This window comes from Durio zibethinus, chromosome 4 (assembly GCF_047325235.1).
Source record: "Durio zibethinus cultivar Kanyao isolate XHJ-2024 chromosome 4, ASM4732523v1, whole genome shotgun sequence".
Lineage (NCBI taxonomy): Eukaryota > Viridiplantae > Streptophyta > Magnoliopsida > Malvales > Malvaceae > Durio > Durio zibethinus.
In genome coordinates this window covers 36209761-36223171 of record NC_143165.1, presented here as the reverse complement: position 1 = coordinate 36223171, position 13411 = coordinate 36209761, and the positions used below count along the sequence as shown (strand labels likewise).

General features: G+C 34.6%; 3 protein-coding genes across 5 annotated transcripts; all 3 read left to right on the top strand.

Moving 5' to 3' along the window:
- The first annotated feature begins 587 nt into the window (after window positions 1–587).
- Window positions 588–3571, top strand: LOC111287448 (Cobalamin biosynthesis CobW-like protein). 2 transcript variants are annotated; one of them, XM_022878022.2, is made up of 9 exons: window positions 589–801; window positions 901–1118; window positions 1247–1361; window positions 1834–1923; window positions 2100–2273; window positions 2374–2493; window positions 3006–3116; window positions 3204–3285; window positions 3374–3571. In XM_022878022.2, the coding sequence occupies exons 1-9, from the start codon at window positions 592–594 to the stop codon at window positions 3424–3426; spliced, it is 1173 nt and encodes a 390-aa protein (XP_022733757.1). In that variant the 5' UTR covers window positions 589–591; the 3' UTR covers window positions 3427–3571. The 2 variants fall into 2 exon arrangements, with proteins under 2 accessions (XP_022733758.1, XP_022733757.1); XM_022878023.2 differs by lacking the exon at window positions 1834–1923 and having other exon boundaries at window positions 588–801.
- A 993-nt stretch (window positions 3572–4564) lies between these two features.
- On the top strand, window positions 4565–6243 carry LOC111288547 (KTI12-like, chromatin associated protein). Of its 2 annotated transcripts, none has more exons than XM_022879470.2 (2): window positions 4565–4720; window positions 5105–6243. In XM_022879470.2, exon 2 carries the CDS (start codon window positions 5146–5148, stop codon window positions 6055–6057), a length of 912 nt encoding a protein of 303 aa, XP_022735205.1. In that variant the 5' UTR covers window positions 4565–4720; window positions 5105–5145; the 3' UTR covers window positions 6058–6243. The 2 variants fall into 2 exon arrangements, with proteins under 2 accessions (XP_022735205.1, XP_022735206.1); XM_022879471.2 differs by having other exon boundaries at window positions 4593–4720; window positions 5123–6243.
- Window positions 6244–7427: 1184 nt separating this feature from the next.
- On the top strand, window positions 7428–13170 carry LOC111287291 (putative methyltransferase PMT5). The gene is made up of 10 exons (XM_089760116.1): window positions 7428–7566; window positions 7862–8875; window positions 9073–9208; window positions 9423–9663; window positions 10130–10355; window positions 10554–10713; window positions 10857–11158; window positions 11663–11795; window positions 12150–12356; window positions 12831–13170. The coding sequence occupies exons 2-9, from the start codon at window positions 8349–8351 to the stop codon at window positions 12297–12299; spliced, it is 1875 nt and encodes a 624-aa protein (XP_089616242.1). The 5' UTR covers window positions 7428–7566; window positions 7862–8348; the 3' UTR covers window positions 12300–12356; window positions 12831–13170.
- The last annotated feature ends 241 nt before the right edge of the window (window positions 13171–13411 follow it).

Sequence of the window (13411 nt, the reverse complement as noted above, 5' to 3'; positions counted from 1 at the left end):
GTTGATCTTAGATGGTAGCTTATTTTAAATATAACGTGAAATATTTGTGCTCATAAACTTTTCGAACTTAATTCTTTTAAGAGATTTATTTAAAAGATTGACAATATAATTAAAAAGATGTTTTAAATACTATACATATCAATTTTATATATCTCATATGATATTTTCATATTTGAGAATTAACAAATTCAACTCGGTAATGTTCACAAAATTTAGAGCTTGTTTTTTATTTTTAATTACTCGATAAACAAACGTAAATTTCACTTTTTATAAGTTTAAAATTTTTTTCACAAAATAATCAATCCTTTTCCGTTTGTTAGTTTTATAATGAAAATATTTTGTCGACTCTCCCAAGGTTTAAAAAAATCGAACTATAATCTATGAATTGAGTTTAAGTTCGAGTTTTTTAACCTAAACAATTTAGAACTATCATCTTGGTCCTTGGATTGCCTTACCTAAGCCCAGTACATTGATATAGATTCCACATTTGAGGGCCCATTTATCTCTGTGAGATTATGAGAAGGACTGAAGGCTAAATTTTACCAAAATCAAAGGGCCCAATAATAAAAACAGAAATCCTTAAACCCCAAAATGTATAGTAGCCCCTTCTCTGAAAAAGAAAAGGAAAGACAAAACTGGATCGCGGAAATGTCCGACAACGAAGAAGAGCCACCTCTTGCTATTCGAATCGACCAAATTGTCGCAGAACCTTCCCAATCCAATCCCGAGCAACGTCCAGACGACAACGTTTCAGTTGGGGTAACCGTCATCACAGGCTACCTGGGTGCCGGCAAATCCACTGTAATCATATCAAACCCCTCAAAATTTCGCTTTGTTTTTCCTAGCTGATCATAGCTTATTTTTAACTTAAAGATTTTGCCTTTGGGGTGTGGTTTTCAGCTTGTTAATTATATATTGAATGCCCAACATGGGAAACGGATTGCTGTGATTTTGAATGAGTTTGGTGAAGAGATTGGAGTTGAAAGGGCTATGATAAATGAGGGAGAAAGTGGTGCACTTGTTGAAGAATGGGTTGAACTAGCAAATGGGTGCGTTTGTTGCACTGTTAAACATAGTTTGGTTCAGGCCCTGGAACAACTTGTTCAAATGAAGAAAAGGTGAGACTACCCATTTCATTTTTTTTTCTTTTTATTTCTACTAAATTTGATTAGTAACAATGGGGGGGGGGGGGGGGGGGGCAATTTCCTGATTTGATGATCTGTGAATTTTTTGTTTTTGTTAATAGACTTGATCACATATTATTGGAGACCACAGGGTTAGCGAATCCTGCTCCTTTGGCTTCTGTTCTTTGGTTGGATGATCAACTGGAATCTTCAGTCAAGCTTGATTCTATAGTTACTGTAAGTATATTTATGGTTCTCGAATAAATTTTATGGATTGGATTGGATTATCTGTGTGGCATTTAGACTCCGTGTTGTCTTTTTCTTTGTGGGGTTTTAGTGTTCAAACGTTATTCTCATTAATCATTTACTTATATGAATTGTGGTAAATATTTATGTAATGTGTTGAACATAGATTTCTTTTCTGTCATTTATAGTCTATTGAACTGACTAATTAATGGGGGTGTATTTCAGTACATTATCTAATTTACTTAAAAGAAACTGAGCAGTGTCTGCTGCATTTGAGCATTTGTCCTTATGTACGTTTCATTTCATGTTCACCTATATATATGGCAGTCTTTTGCTCATGTATAGTTTAGGTGTTGTAAAGCTTGAGTTATTGATACATTATTCTGTCCTGGAGTAACATGTGTTATGACTTGAAACAACCAACACTATTTCTTTATTGCCTTTCTTTTTGCTGCTTGAGTAGGTTGTAGATGCCAAAAACCTGCATTTTCAGCTAAACAGGCATCGTGACTCTTCCTCATTTCCTGAAGCATTTCTTCAAATAGCATTTGCGGTACTTCTGATCTCAACTTATTATTACATCCAATAGAAACAACCTTTGCAACCTTTTACAAATGGCGAGATCATTGTTTCATTTATTATTTGATATTTGCTTGTCACGTACCTAGAAAAGGGATATTTTATGGGTTCAGCAATTATATCCGCTAAAATTTTTGTTGTCTCTTGTAGGATGTTGTAATTCTTAACAAGGTTGATTTGGTTTCTCTAGAGGGCTCTGAAGGTGCACTAGAGGACCTGGAGAATGAGATACGTAGCATAAACTCCCTTGCCAACATCATTCACTCTGTTCGGTGTGAAGTAGACTTGTCTCAGATACTGAACCGGCAGGCATATGATGCTATGGTTAATCCTAAAAAACTTAGTCATCATATTATACACTTCTTAGTGCATGCTCTACTCTATTTTAACCGATATTACTCTTTTCATTCCCCTGTGGGTTTAGCATGCCACTCATTTAGGAGCACTCTTAGAAGAAAGCAAATCTATATCTTCCAGAGATCTTCATGATAGTGGTGTTCGCACATTATGCATTAATCAGAGAGAAGCTGTTGATCTTCATAAGGTAGTTCCTTCACACAGTTTACTAGATTCATTCTCTTCCAAGCCGATGTAATCTACTCCTAATTAGTCTATGTTCACAGTTCCTTAGTCTGGTATATTGTCACAATGATATTGTATTAGACAGATGGCTTGCATAAGCCATGTTTCATGCTTGCGCACATGATGCTTCATTTGTTAGATAGAACTGAGACAAGCCTGTAGCTGCATTCATTTATAATTTCCTTTCAATAATTTTGCTGCTTTTAGTTGAGGTCGCGTTCTTGATTTAAGCCTCACCATGCTTATTTGCTCAAATTCCCAAATGACATAATCATTTGAAGTAACATGTTTCACATTGTATGCTTTTGCTTAAATATATCAATCTAAGGTTACTCAACAATAATGTTAATTCTTTTTTTTTTTTTTTTCGACATGAATATATTTTCATGTATTTTGTTTATTTACTGAATCATTCTCTTTCTTCTATGTAAGGTACACTTATATTATTCCTTGATTCCTGATATTATATTTTAGGTCCGTTTATGGATCGAGGAGATTCTTTGGGATAAGAAGTATGACATGGATGTCTATCGCTGCAAAGGGGTTTTAAGTGTTCAAAATTCTGATAATCTGCATACGTTGCAGGTGATGTTACATGCCATCGATTGCTTCATCATGAGTAGTTTGCTTTTGATTTCTTTTGCAAACCATTAGTTGTTGATCATTTGACAGGCTGTAAGAGAGATATATGAGATTGTTCCGACTCGCCAATGGAGAAACGATGAAAAACAGATGAACAGGATAGTGTTTATAGGTAAAATACTCTACCAATGCTGATTTCCTCTAGATGAAACTTTTCCCAGAAACTATTTATTTTACCAACTTCTTAATTGGTTTTGCAGGTCATAATCTGGATGAAAATATTCTCGCCGATTCCTTTCGAGGTTGTATATGAGAACTTAATCCGAGTGACACTCCATTGAATTCTTTTAAATAGAATCTGAATACCCAAAGCTACTGTTTAAACTCCCATTACTCATGTGATGTAACAATGACTTTTTAGCTAGAAATATATGAAAGCTAAAGTATATTTGAAACTATTATTGCTTCACACTTTAATCTCTGCATTTATGTGTACGGATTTGCATACATATTTTAGAAGCCAGTACAATTTAACAGGTATATGGAAACATTTTTGTTTTTTTCTCTCTTTAATATCTTAATTTCGCATTAACTTAATTATTGTAAAAATGAATTTGAATAGAAATCAGTTAGAAATTGATATAATTAGATGTGAGAAAAGTCAGTCATATTGTTATATATCTATAATTATGAAATCAATTTTCATGATCTTACAAAATAATCGAATTTTGCAAAGATGTATGCATGTTCGATCAGATTTTTGGACGTTACCATGGGAAAATAGTTATTTTTTGAAAGAATTTATGCATATAATTGTTTCTTTAGTTAAATAAATAAGGGTTGGGTAAGGTTGATGATGGATTAGATTGAATTGGATTTGATTTGATTTTTTTGAATAATATATAAAAATAAAAATTTTTAAAATTCAATTTGAATCCGTAATTAAATTTTCATACTATTCGAATCAAATTTTATTATATCGGTTTAGTTTGATTTGTTAGTTTTTAAATCTTTTTATTTTTATATATTATTGTAATATAATTTTTAATATACTTAAATTAATTTTGGTATAAAATAATTAATTTTATTTTATATAAAAATTAATAAAAATATTTAATTTGGTTTGATTATTTTTTTTATTGTTGACTTTTTAATTCGACATCCGATTTAAATTTAATTTATATATATTTAATATTCAAATCGAATTAAAAAAAATTTGATTATAACTAAACTGAATATTATGGTTTTAAATTAATTTTTAATTTTTTAAATTTTTTTTCACTCTTAATTGAGGGTAGATTAAAAATTTTTTTAAAAATGAATTTTTTTTAAAAAAATTATAGGGTAGTTAATAATAGTAATATACATGTTTTAAATTTTGCTTTTCTATAGGAATCCTAAAATTATAAAAACTGAAAAAATATATATATAAAAAAAAAAAAAAAAAAGCCCAGTAAGCCACAAGCGCCGCCACCGACGTCGTTTTAGAAGACTTCCTTTCCAATTCGTAGCTCATACTTCCTCCCAGGCTGCTGCATTTTCCTCTAGGTTGGCAAATTTCTCTCAAGCCGCCCCCTGTCTCTGGGTGCTATTAAATCTCCCCTAAGGTAATTTCTCCACCTCTTAATTAGGGTTTTTGTTCATAATCACTTTCACACTTTTTTCTTTTTCTTTAATCTTTCACTCTTTTCTTACCCTTGGGCTGTTATAAAAAACAATACTTTTCTGGGTTTCTTTTAATCTTCAAATTACTACCTTTGCAAGTTATTTCTGGGCTACTATCTATTTTATAGGCTTTCTTTTAGGTTAATTTAGGGTTTAGATTATGGACCCATTAGTAATTAGAAAGAAATTTCCTTATTCTTTTTTCATCATCATTCTATGACGGGCAAGCTGATTCTTGAATGTAAAAAGTATGTATCTTTTGATCTGAAAGCTTTGATATGAAGCAAAGGATCTTGATTTGAATCGTTTACTTAATTTCTGAACAGTGAATTTTCAAGGTGCAGCAGTTAAAACGATTTGTGGTGAAATGGCATTGGTGGTAATTTGTGGACAACCTTGCAGTGGGAAGTCTATGGCTGCTAAATGTCTGGCTGAAGCTCTGAATGAATCAGAATGCAAACAGACAGTAAGGGTCATTGATGAAACTTCATTCCATCTTGATCGTAATCAGAGTTATGCTAATATGCCTGCTGAGAAGAATTTACGGGGAGTACTGAGGTCTGAAGTTGATAGATCTGTGTCCAAAGATAATATCATTATTGTTGATTCTTTGAACAGTATCAAGGGTTATAGATACGAGTTATGGTGTTTGGCTCGTGCTGCGGGGATAAAGTACTGTGTGTTATATTGTGATGTTGGAGAAGAGCAGTGTAGGAAATGGAACAAAGAACGAAGGGAGAAGGGGGAGACTGCGTATGATGATGTTATATTTGAAGATTTAGTTAGAAGGTTTGAGAAACCAGATCGAAGAAATCGTTGGGATTCGCCTTTGTTTGAGTTGTGGCCTCATAATGATGGAGTAGAGAAATCTTCTGTTGCCATTGCAGATGCAGTTTCTTATTTGACAAAAAAAGTGGACTCAAAATCACGTGATGTTAAGATTTTACAGCCAACCATTGCTACACAAAATACACGGTTTTCGGAGGTGAATTCTTTGTATGAGTTGGATAGAGCAACACAGGAGGTGATTAATGCTATTGTGGAGGCACAATCCCAGGCAATTGGAGGACCTCTTGCTGGTATTTCTATTGGCCAAGGTTTACCAAGTATCAATATTTCCAGATCAGTTGGGTTGCCAGAGCTACGTAGTCTACGACGTACATTCATCAAGTTAACGGGGCAAACAAGTTTGAGTGGGCGACCTCCACCATCTGATGCAGACAGTGCAAAAAGGATGTTTGTAGACTATCTGAATAGAGAACTGGGAACTATTGCTTGAAAGAGGGCTAATACCCTAGTTTTATACCTTGATCAGTGTTGTCAAAGGTTACTAATGTATTTTCTACTGTTATTTTCTCACAAGAACAGTTTAGATTGTCTCAGAATTATCTTAGACTTGGCAATAATGTACTCTGAAAATCTATGTCTTCTGCATCTCTTTTTACATGTTGGAAATTTCTGATGAGTTGCAGAGTTTGCCGGTGTGATGGATCAAGTTCTATGCCAATGCCAATTATTGCAGTAATGAACAGATGGTTCTCTCTTGCCATGGTACGGTGGAGGAATAGCAACACCTGATGCCAATGGAACCGGACATGGAATTTTGTTGGAATTGTGGGCTCCACCATAGTCCTTTGAAATGATCAAAGTGTCCCAAAACTCATTCCTCATCACCTCGGGTCCTTTTATATGCTTTGTACTGACATTTTGGGCATAAATGTGTGAATTTAGTTGTTTCAGCCCCAGGATAATAGAATGCATCACCGGTTTTTGAAACAGTAAACTTTTTACCAGGGATCATTGAAACCCAGCTCCTGAAATTTGAGATATCCCTGATTTCCACACGCTAATTTGCTGGCAGAAAAGGACATCTTGATTGAGATCCTATCTGAAATTTCCACTTGAGGTCGACCTGTGGGCTAAACCTTAGGCCTAGATGAAGGGAATTCATCTTGTTCATGAGGCATGACAGTGGGCACCGCACAGCTCATTTTATGCTACTCCCGCTCTGGAATCTAACAGACCTCAACCATTGTGCCCTTTTCAGTTCTCCAAATTAGACTCTGAAATTTAAAACTCGACATTAAAATTATACGAAAAAATGAATTTAATAAAAATAGAAATATATATTTTATATATTTATGATGATATAAATTATAATATATAATTTTAATAAATTATAATACGTAATTTTATTTGAATTTTTAATATTATACAAAACATATAATTTATCAAATATTGCATCATCAGTTAATACTAACTTTGAGCGGCTAAAATCTAACATAAATATTAATCAAATGTACAGTTTATTAATGAGAGGAAAGCTGATAAAAGCTGAGAAAGCGGCAGCATAATTTGGCACCATTTTAAAGAACTAAAAATATTTTTTTTTTTTTTTTTTTTACTTTTTCTTTGCGGCTATATCAAGATCGTTAAATCCACCTGGCCCGGCAGAACAAAAGATCACGAACCACGTGTCCATCAGGACCTGCATCATCATTACCAATCACCACCTGTCATTGTACCTGTTTCAACAGTTTAGTATGTGTGCCCGAAAAACATAAATCTCAATTATTACTTAATTAATTAAAATTAAAATATTTTCATATATTAAATGATTTGTGCCCCCTATTTGGCATTTCCTTTCTTAGGAAAGTGAGAGCCTTTAGATCTGATCATTAATATTAACCATAACAAATAAAACTTTACTTTTCTCTCTCAAGATCGCCTCTGTTTTTCGCTCTGTCGCTCTCTCCATTTGTCAATTTCGGATTTTGAATCTCCATCGGTACGCTCCCACGTAAACCCTATTTTTTTCTTTTTTCTTTTGTTTTTTTCCCATGTGTTCTTCAGTGATCTTGATCTGTTATTGTTTCCTTTTTGAGATCTGACTTTCGTTTCCCGGATTCTAAAAACGGAAAGTTTTGCATTTTTTTAAAAGAATAGGAATTAGTGTAATGAATTTTCTGTTTTAAGCTTTAGAAATCTGTTGTTAGATTCGATATCATTTCATCTACCGAACAGACCGTTAAAGAATCGTAATTTCCTTGTTTTGAATATTGATTCTGGTGGATCATTTGCAGCTTGATGCAATTGGTCATTTGCTGGAGACTGAGGAATTGGCATTACTCAAAATTGTGTTTCGATCGGCTCTTTTTGGATTCGGGTAAAAAGATACCGCGGTATATTTCGGATTGGTTTGGATTAGGAGTTGTGTATAATTCACTTATAGGCCAGTTCGATTTTGGGTGGAATTATTGATCCATATTAAGGAAATTCAGCTTAATTTTCTTTGGATTTTCTTGATACTGATTTTGGTGGATTTATAGTGAACTTGGGTATTGTACTATTTTGTTATCTGTTGCTTGTGATGGTTGGTGAAAGATCGATGCGGGTAGGAGTGTAGAGGAGGTGGTTTCGATGCTTGTTGGACTTATCTAGATTCATGGTAACATATATAGAAGCTTACATGTAATGATAGGTTATGGTTTTCACAGTTCTTGGAGATTTAAGCTAAAGGGATTGGTTATCTAGTGGTTTCCCAAGCTTCAATTGTTTAAAGCTTAGGACATGAGAAGCCCCTGGCTGAATAAACTATCTATCATTTTCGGCCCTAGACCACGGGTCAGTTGGTCACGGGTCAGTTGGTTGTTATTGTGCTTTGTTAGTGTGCTTGCTCTGATTGCAGTCTTTGGATCGTCATCTTCTAATTCCTTTGACTCTGTAACTTCCACTCCTGGACCTGAGATTTATAGTAACTATAGAAGGCTAAAGGAGCAAGCAGCAGTTGATTATTTTGATCTGAAAACTCTCTCATTGGGTGCTAGTCGCCAAAGGGAGCTTGGCCTTTGTGGCAAAGAAAGAGAAAATTATGTTCCTTGTTACAATGTGACAGCGAATTTGTTATCAGGGTTTAAAGATGGAGAGGAGTTTGATCGACATTGTGAAGTGTCAAGTCAAGGAAAGTGGTGTTTGGTTCGCCCTCCGAAGGATTATAAGATTCCACTCCATTGGCCTGCTGGTAGGGATGTGATATGGAGTGGAAATGTCAAGATAACCAAAGACCAATTCCTTGCTTCTGGAAGCATGACAAAGAGGTATTTATTAAATTTATTCAGATGCTTTGTAAAAGTAAGGGAAATATAATTCTTCTCCTTTGATTATGAACTTTTGCTTTTAGAATTTGCTAGTATCTGTTCTTGATCGCAGTTTATATATTCTTCTTTCTTTGTTCTTTATGCGATCAATGACAGTTTTCTAATTTACCTTCATAATCTTTTAACAAACTGTCTAGAATGATGTTGCTAGAAGAGAATCAAATTGCTTTTCACTCTGAGGATGGCTTAATCTTCAATGGTGTCAAAGATTATTCTCGCCAGATTGCAGAGATGATGGGACTTGGAAGTGACTCTGAATTTTTTCAAGCCGGTGTAAGTATTTATTTCATTTTATGATATTGTTCTTACTATTTTTAACCTTTTGGAGAACCATGAGCTTTGAGGGTTTGGTATTTTTGGAATCAAATATTTTTCTAATATATTAGCTTGTAAACTTTACAAATATGAGAAAGATACTCCATTGTCTTCAAGGGCAAGTAAAAGTATCAGCACCTAGTGTTATTTAATATTCCTTCTTTGATTACAGGTGCACACTGTACTTGATATTGGTTGTGGATTTGGAAGTTTTGGGGCTCATTTAGTTTCACTAAAGTTGATGGCTCTTTGTATAGCTGCATATGAGGCAACTGGAAGCCAAGTTCAATTAGCTCTTGAGAGAGGTCTTCCAGCAATGATTGGCCATTTCATATCAAAACAACTGCCATATCCATCATTGTCATTTGACATGGTTCATTGCGCTCAGTGCGGTATTGTTTGGGACAAAAAAGGTACTTGTAGAGTTTAATAGTAGGCTTGCTTTCTGTTATTTATAGATACTCTTTTTTTTTTTTTTACTGTTACTAAATTACTCAGGAAGATTTAGCTATACCACTATTCTGTTACTTCTTTTTTTTATTGATAATCTCCATGTCATGCAGTGCTTTGTACAGGTGCACTGAGTTACAGCATAGTGCGCTGTTAACAGTGCTTTCTGTTAAGGTTAATAACACTGCTAGCCATGAAATGTATTTGAGTGCTGAAACTTTCTCCTCCAAAACCTTGATGAAAAAGACAATACCCAAAAAGAAAAAGTATAATGCATGTAGCTTGAATCATCTAAAGAGTTACTGTTAGATGCATGTGTGATCTTAATGCATTGTGCATGTACCGATTATATTCAATAAATAAGCAAGTCTAGCTGCCTATTGCAAAATTAAATATGCTTTGCTTTCTAACTATGACTTTATAAAACAGAGGGGATGTTTCTTATAGAAGTAGATCGGTTGCTTAAGCCTGGAGGTTATTTTGTTTTAACCTCACCCACAAGTAAGCCACATGGAAGTGCAACAAATATGAAGAAAAGAAACATGTTAACACCACTGGAACAATTCACTGAAAAAATTTGTTGGAGTCTTATTGCTCAGCAGGATGAGACTTTCATCTGGCAGAAAACAGCTGATGCTCATTGCTATTCATCTCGGTGAGTGTACACTGATAATTTTCACTCTTCTCTGAGTAACTCTTAATTTAACTGCATTAAGGAATTGGCTTTCAATTCAGCAAAAGGGTTTTTAGGTTGTCTTACCCTTTTACTTTGAATTAGTTGTATTTGTTCCTCTTAACTATAACTGTCAGATCTGTGCTGATGTTTTTCCAACTTTCATTTTCTTGAATATAGCAAGCAGAAGGATGTGCCCCTTTGCAAAGAAGGACATGATGCTCCCTATTATCAGGCCTTGATGCCATGTATTTCCGGAACTTCCATCAAACGCTGGATTCCTATTCAGAACAGGTCCTCTAGCTCACATTTGAGCTCTGCAGAGCTTGAAGTTCATGGAAAGTATTGTTCCAGCCCATTTTTTCTCCCTGCACCTGCACCTGCATTTTCATTTTTCTTTTGCGTTGCAACCTGGAATGCACAGTTTATGCAGTAGATGGCTTTACTTGCCTAATATATTGATGTAAATTAATCCTTGCAGGAGTCAGTCCAGAAGATTTCTTTGAAGACTTGCAAGTTTGGAAATTAGCTTTAAAAAACTATTGGTCTTTGCTTACACCCTTAATTTTCTCTGACCATCCCAAGAGGCCAGGCGATGAAGATCCATTGCCTCCTTTTAATATGGTACGCAATGTGATGGACATGAATGCTCATTATGGGGGTTTAAATGCTGCATTCCTGGAGGAAAAGAAATCAGCGTGGGTGATGAATGTTGTGCCTATTCGGGCACGCAATACTCTTCCTCTCATTCTTGAACAAGGTTTTCCTGGTGTTTTGCATGACTGGTTAGATTTTTACAACTTCATCAAAGTAATTTGTTTTAGTTGATAGTTATGAGTTGGTTTTGGAGTTTAAATTTTAACATCTTTGTTTTAGTTATAGATTATCTTCACAAGATTTTAGGAGTGAACTTGCTCATTTCGTTCCCAGATTAAGATAATATTAAAGTTTGTGGATTATAAAGATTCTGTTAAAATAGTTTGCTTTAGTTTAGATTCATTCTTAAAATTGAATCATACTGTTGCTTATAGTTTTTCTGAATATACCGAATCTTCAGTTGTTGAACTATATTTGACTTATTTGCTCAAATCATGGGGTGGCAAGTAAAGACATGGTTGACTGTAGTAGACTGCTAATATTGGAGTCTGTATGACAGTTTTCTCTCTTTGAGCTCCAGTTTAATATTCAAAAGTTTTTTTTTTTTTTCATGATTAGTGATTTCCGATATAGCAGCTATGTATCATTCTATTGAAAGAAAATTTTTATCTGATATATCTGGTGGCGTTCAGGTGTGAACCCTTCCCAACATATCCTCGAACATATGACATGCTTCATGCAAATGGGCTCCTCTCACATCTGACTTCAGAGAAGTGTGGTTTGATGGACTTATTTGTAGAGATGGATCGAATTCTGCGTCCTGAGGTATTTTCACTTTTTTGGTGTTTGTGTTTGAAATTCAATGTGGTGTCCCTTTTTTTTCCAATTCCATTTTTATGCAGGAATTGCCTCTTATGCCTCTCAACAGTTTGTAAGATTGTTTTAAGAAAACCCATTTTTTTTAATGTTTTTATTTTATGCTCAACATCCTAATCCTCTTCAACAAGTCCCCCTCCAAATAAAAATTGATATTTTTAATCAATTCCCTGTAATGCCATTTCATTTGATGTGCCCTAGAATATGTTGTATTAGTGAATACTTTCTGAAATAGTTATTACTTGAACAACTGTACATTGGAAGTTCTTGAACTTCATAATATGAGCTGGTGTTTGTTTGCAGGGTTGGGTTGTGCTCTCTGATAAATTAGGAGCTATAGAGTTGGCACGTGCACATGCTACACAAGTACGATGGGATGCAAGGGTGATCGACCTTCAGAATGGTGGTGATCAGCGACTACTTGTTTGTCAGAAACCATTTGTGAAGAAATGATTGATCTAGTGCCAGAAGGTCTCAAGACTGTGGATGTGTAAAATTGTTTTTGATCTGGTAATCCTCTAATTAATCCACCAAAACACCTTTTGTGACTTCCGCAAGCATGCATGCACAATCAATATAAAATATTACACATGGGAACTGGGTTGGCTTTGGTGTTTAGATCCACATAATAAGTGGCCTTTTTTACCAATGTTATGCTTGGAGTTGTTTGTTTGCTTCCTAGTCAAATATAAAGCTAAACGGGTTTTTATGCCATGAACACCAGAGGGGAAGGGAATCCATTCTATTATTTATTTTAACGGAGCCAGCTAAATCTTCTGAATTTTTTGATGGTCTTATCGGACCAAGCTGAATGGCTAGTCCAATGGTTGTACGAACTATATAAAAAGGATAATGGGGACCTCCTATAAAACCTAGTTATCGGCATTTACAGAAGTGTTATCTCACATGTAGTTAGCTAGCATTTGTCAAAAGATAATAAATAGGTATTATGTCTTAGAATTGATGATGTAGTTTTCTTGGCAGAGAATGAACTATGGCAGCATCACAATGTGAGATATGCTCTGGAGTCTCAACAGGTCTGATATTAATGACTGAACGAGGAGCATGGTGAAGGGCCGTAGATTAGAAAAGAGGTTTGCTGCAAAAAGTAGCTGCAATTCTTTTTCTTTTTCCTTTTCCTCTCTTTCTTTTTTTTTTTTTTTTTGTCAAGGCATTTGTAGCAATTCATTCATCCATTTTTTTCCTTGTCTAAATTTTGAGTTTGTCTATTTCTTTATTATTTGATATTGAACACCACCTTGTATTGAACCATCATTGCAGTGCAATGGCCATGAAATGTGATAATTACAAATATATCAAACAAGCTCTCTCTACCTCTCATGGATTTTTGAGGTTTGTGTTCTTAACATTTTTTTGGCGAAATGTATTTACACCACAAATTTTTCTTTTTGAAGGTTCTTGTCATGGCTCCACCGCCTCACTGCCCTCTCTTGCTGGTGGCCATTTTTTTGCCTATATCTCTCCAATATATCAGCCAAATCAAACAGCCCCACTTCCCTTAATATCTTGCCCTACTTCTCAAACATAACTACAACTTCCTCATT

Bases quoted from the DNA above. Each gene is read 5' to 3' on its own strand.
- LOC111287448 (XM_022878022.2), top strand. From the start codon at position 592: ATGTATAGTAGCCCCTTCTCTGAAAAAGAAAAGGAAAGACAAAACTGG. The intron at 802-900 runs GTAATCATATCA...TGTGGTTTTCAG, and splicing joins TGGGTGCCGGCAAATCCACT to CTTGTTAATTATATATTGAA. The intron at 1,362-1,833 runs GTAAGTATATTT...CTGCTTGAGTAG, and splicing joins AGCTTGATTCTATAGTTACT to GTTGTAGATGCCAAAAACCT.
- LOC111288547 (XM_022879470.2), top strand. From the start codon at position 5,146: ATGGCATTGGTGGTAATTTGTGGACAACCTTGCAGTGGGAAGTCTATG.
- LOC111287291 (XM_089760116.1), top strand. From the start codon at position 8,349: ATGAGAAGCCCCTGGCTGAATAAACTATCTATCATTTTCGGCCCTAGA. The intron at 9,209-9,422 runs GTAAGTATTTAT...CTTTGATTACAG, and splicing joins CTGAATTTTTTCAAGCCGGT to GTGCACACTGTACTTGATAT. The intron at 11,159-11,662 runs GTTAGATTTTTA...GGTGGCGTTCAG, and splicing joins CCTGGTGTTTTGCATGACTG to GTGTGAACCCTTCCCAACAT.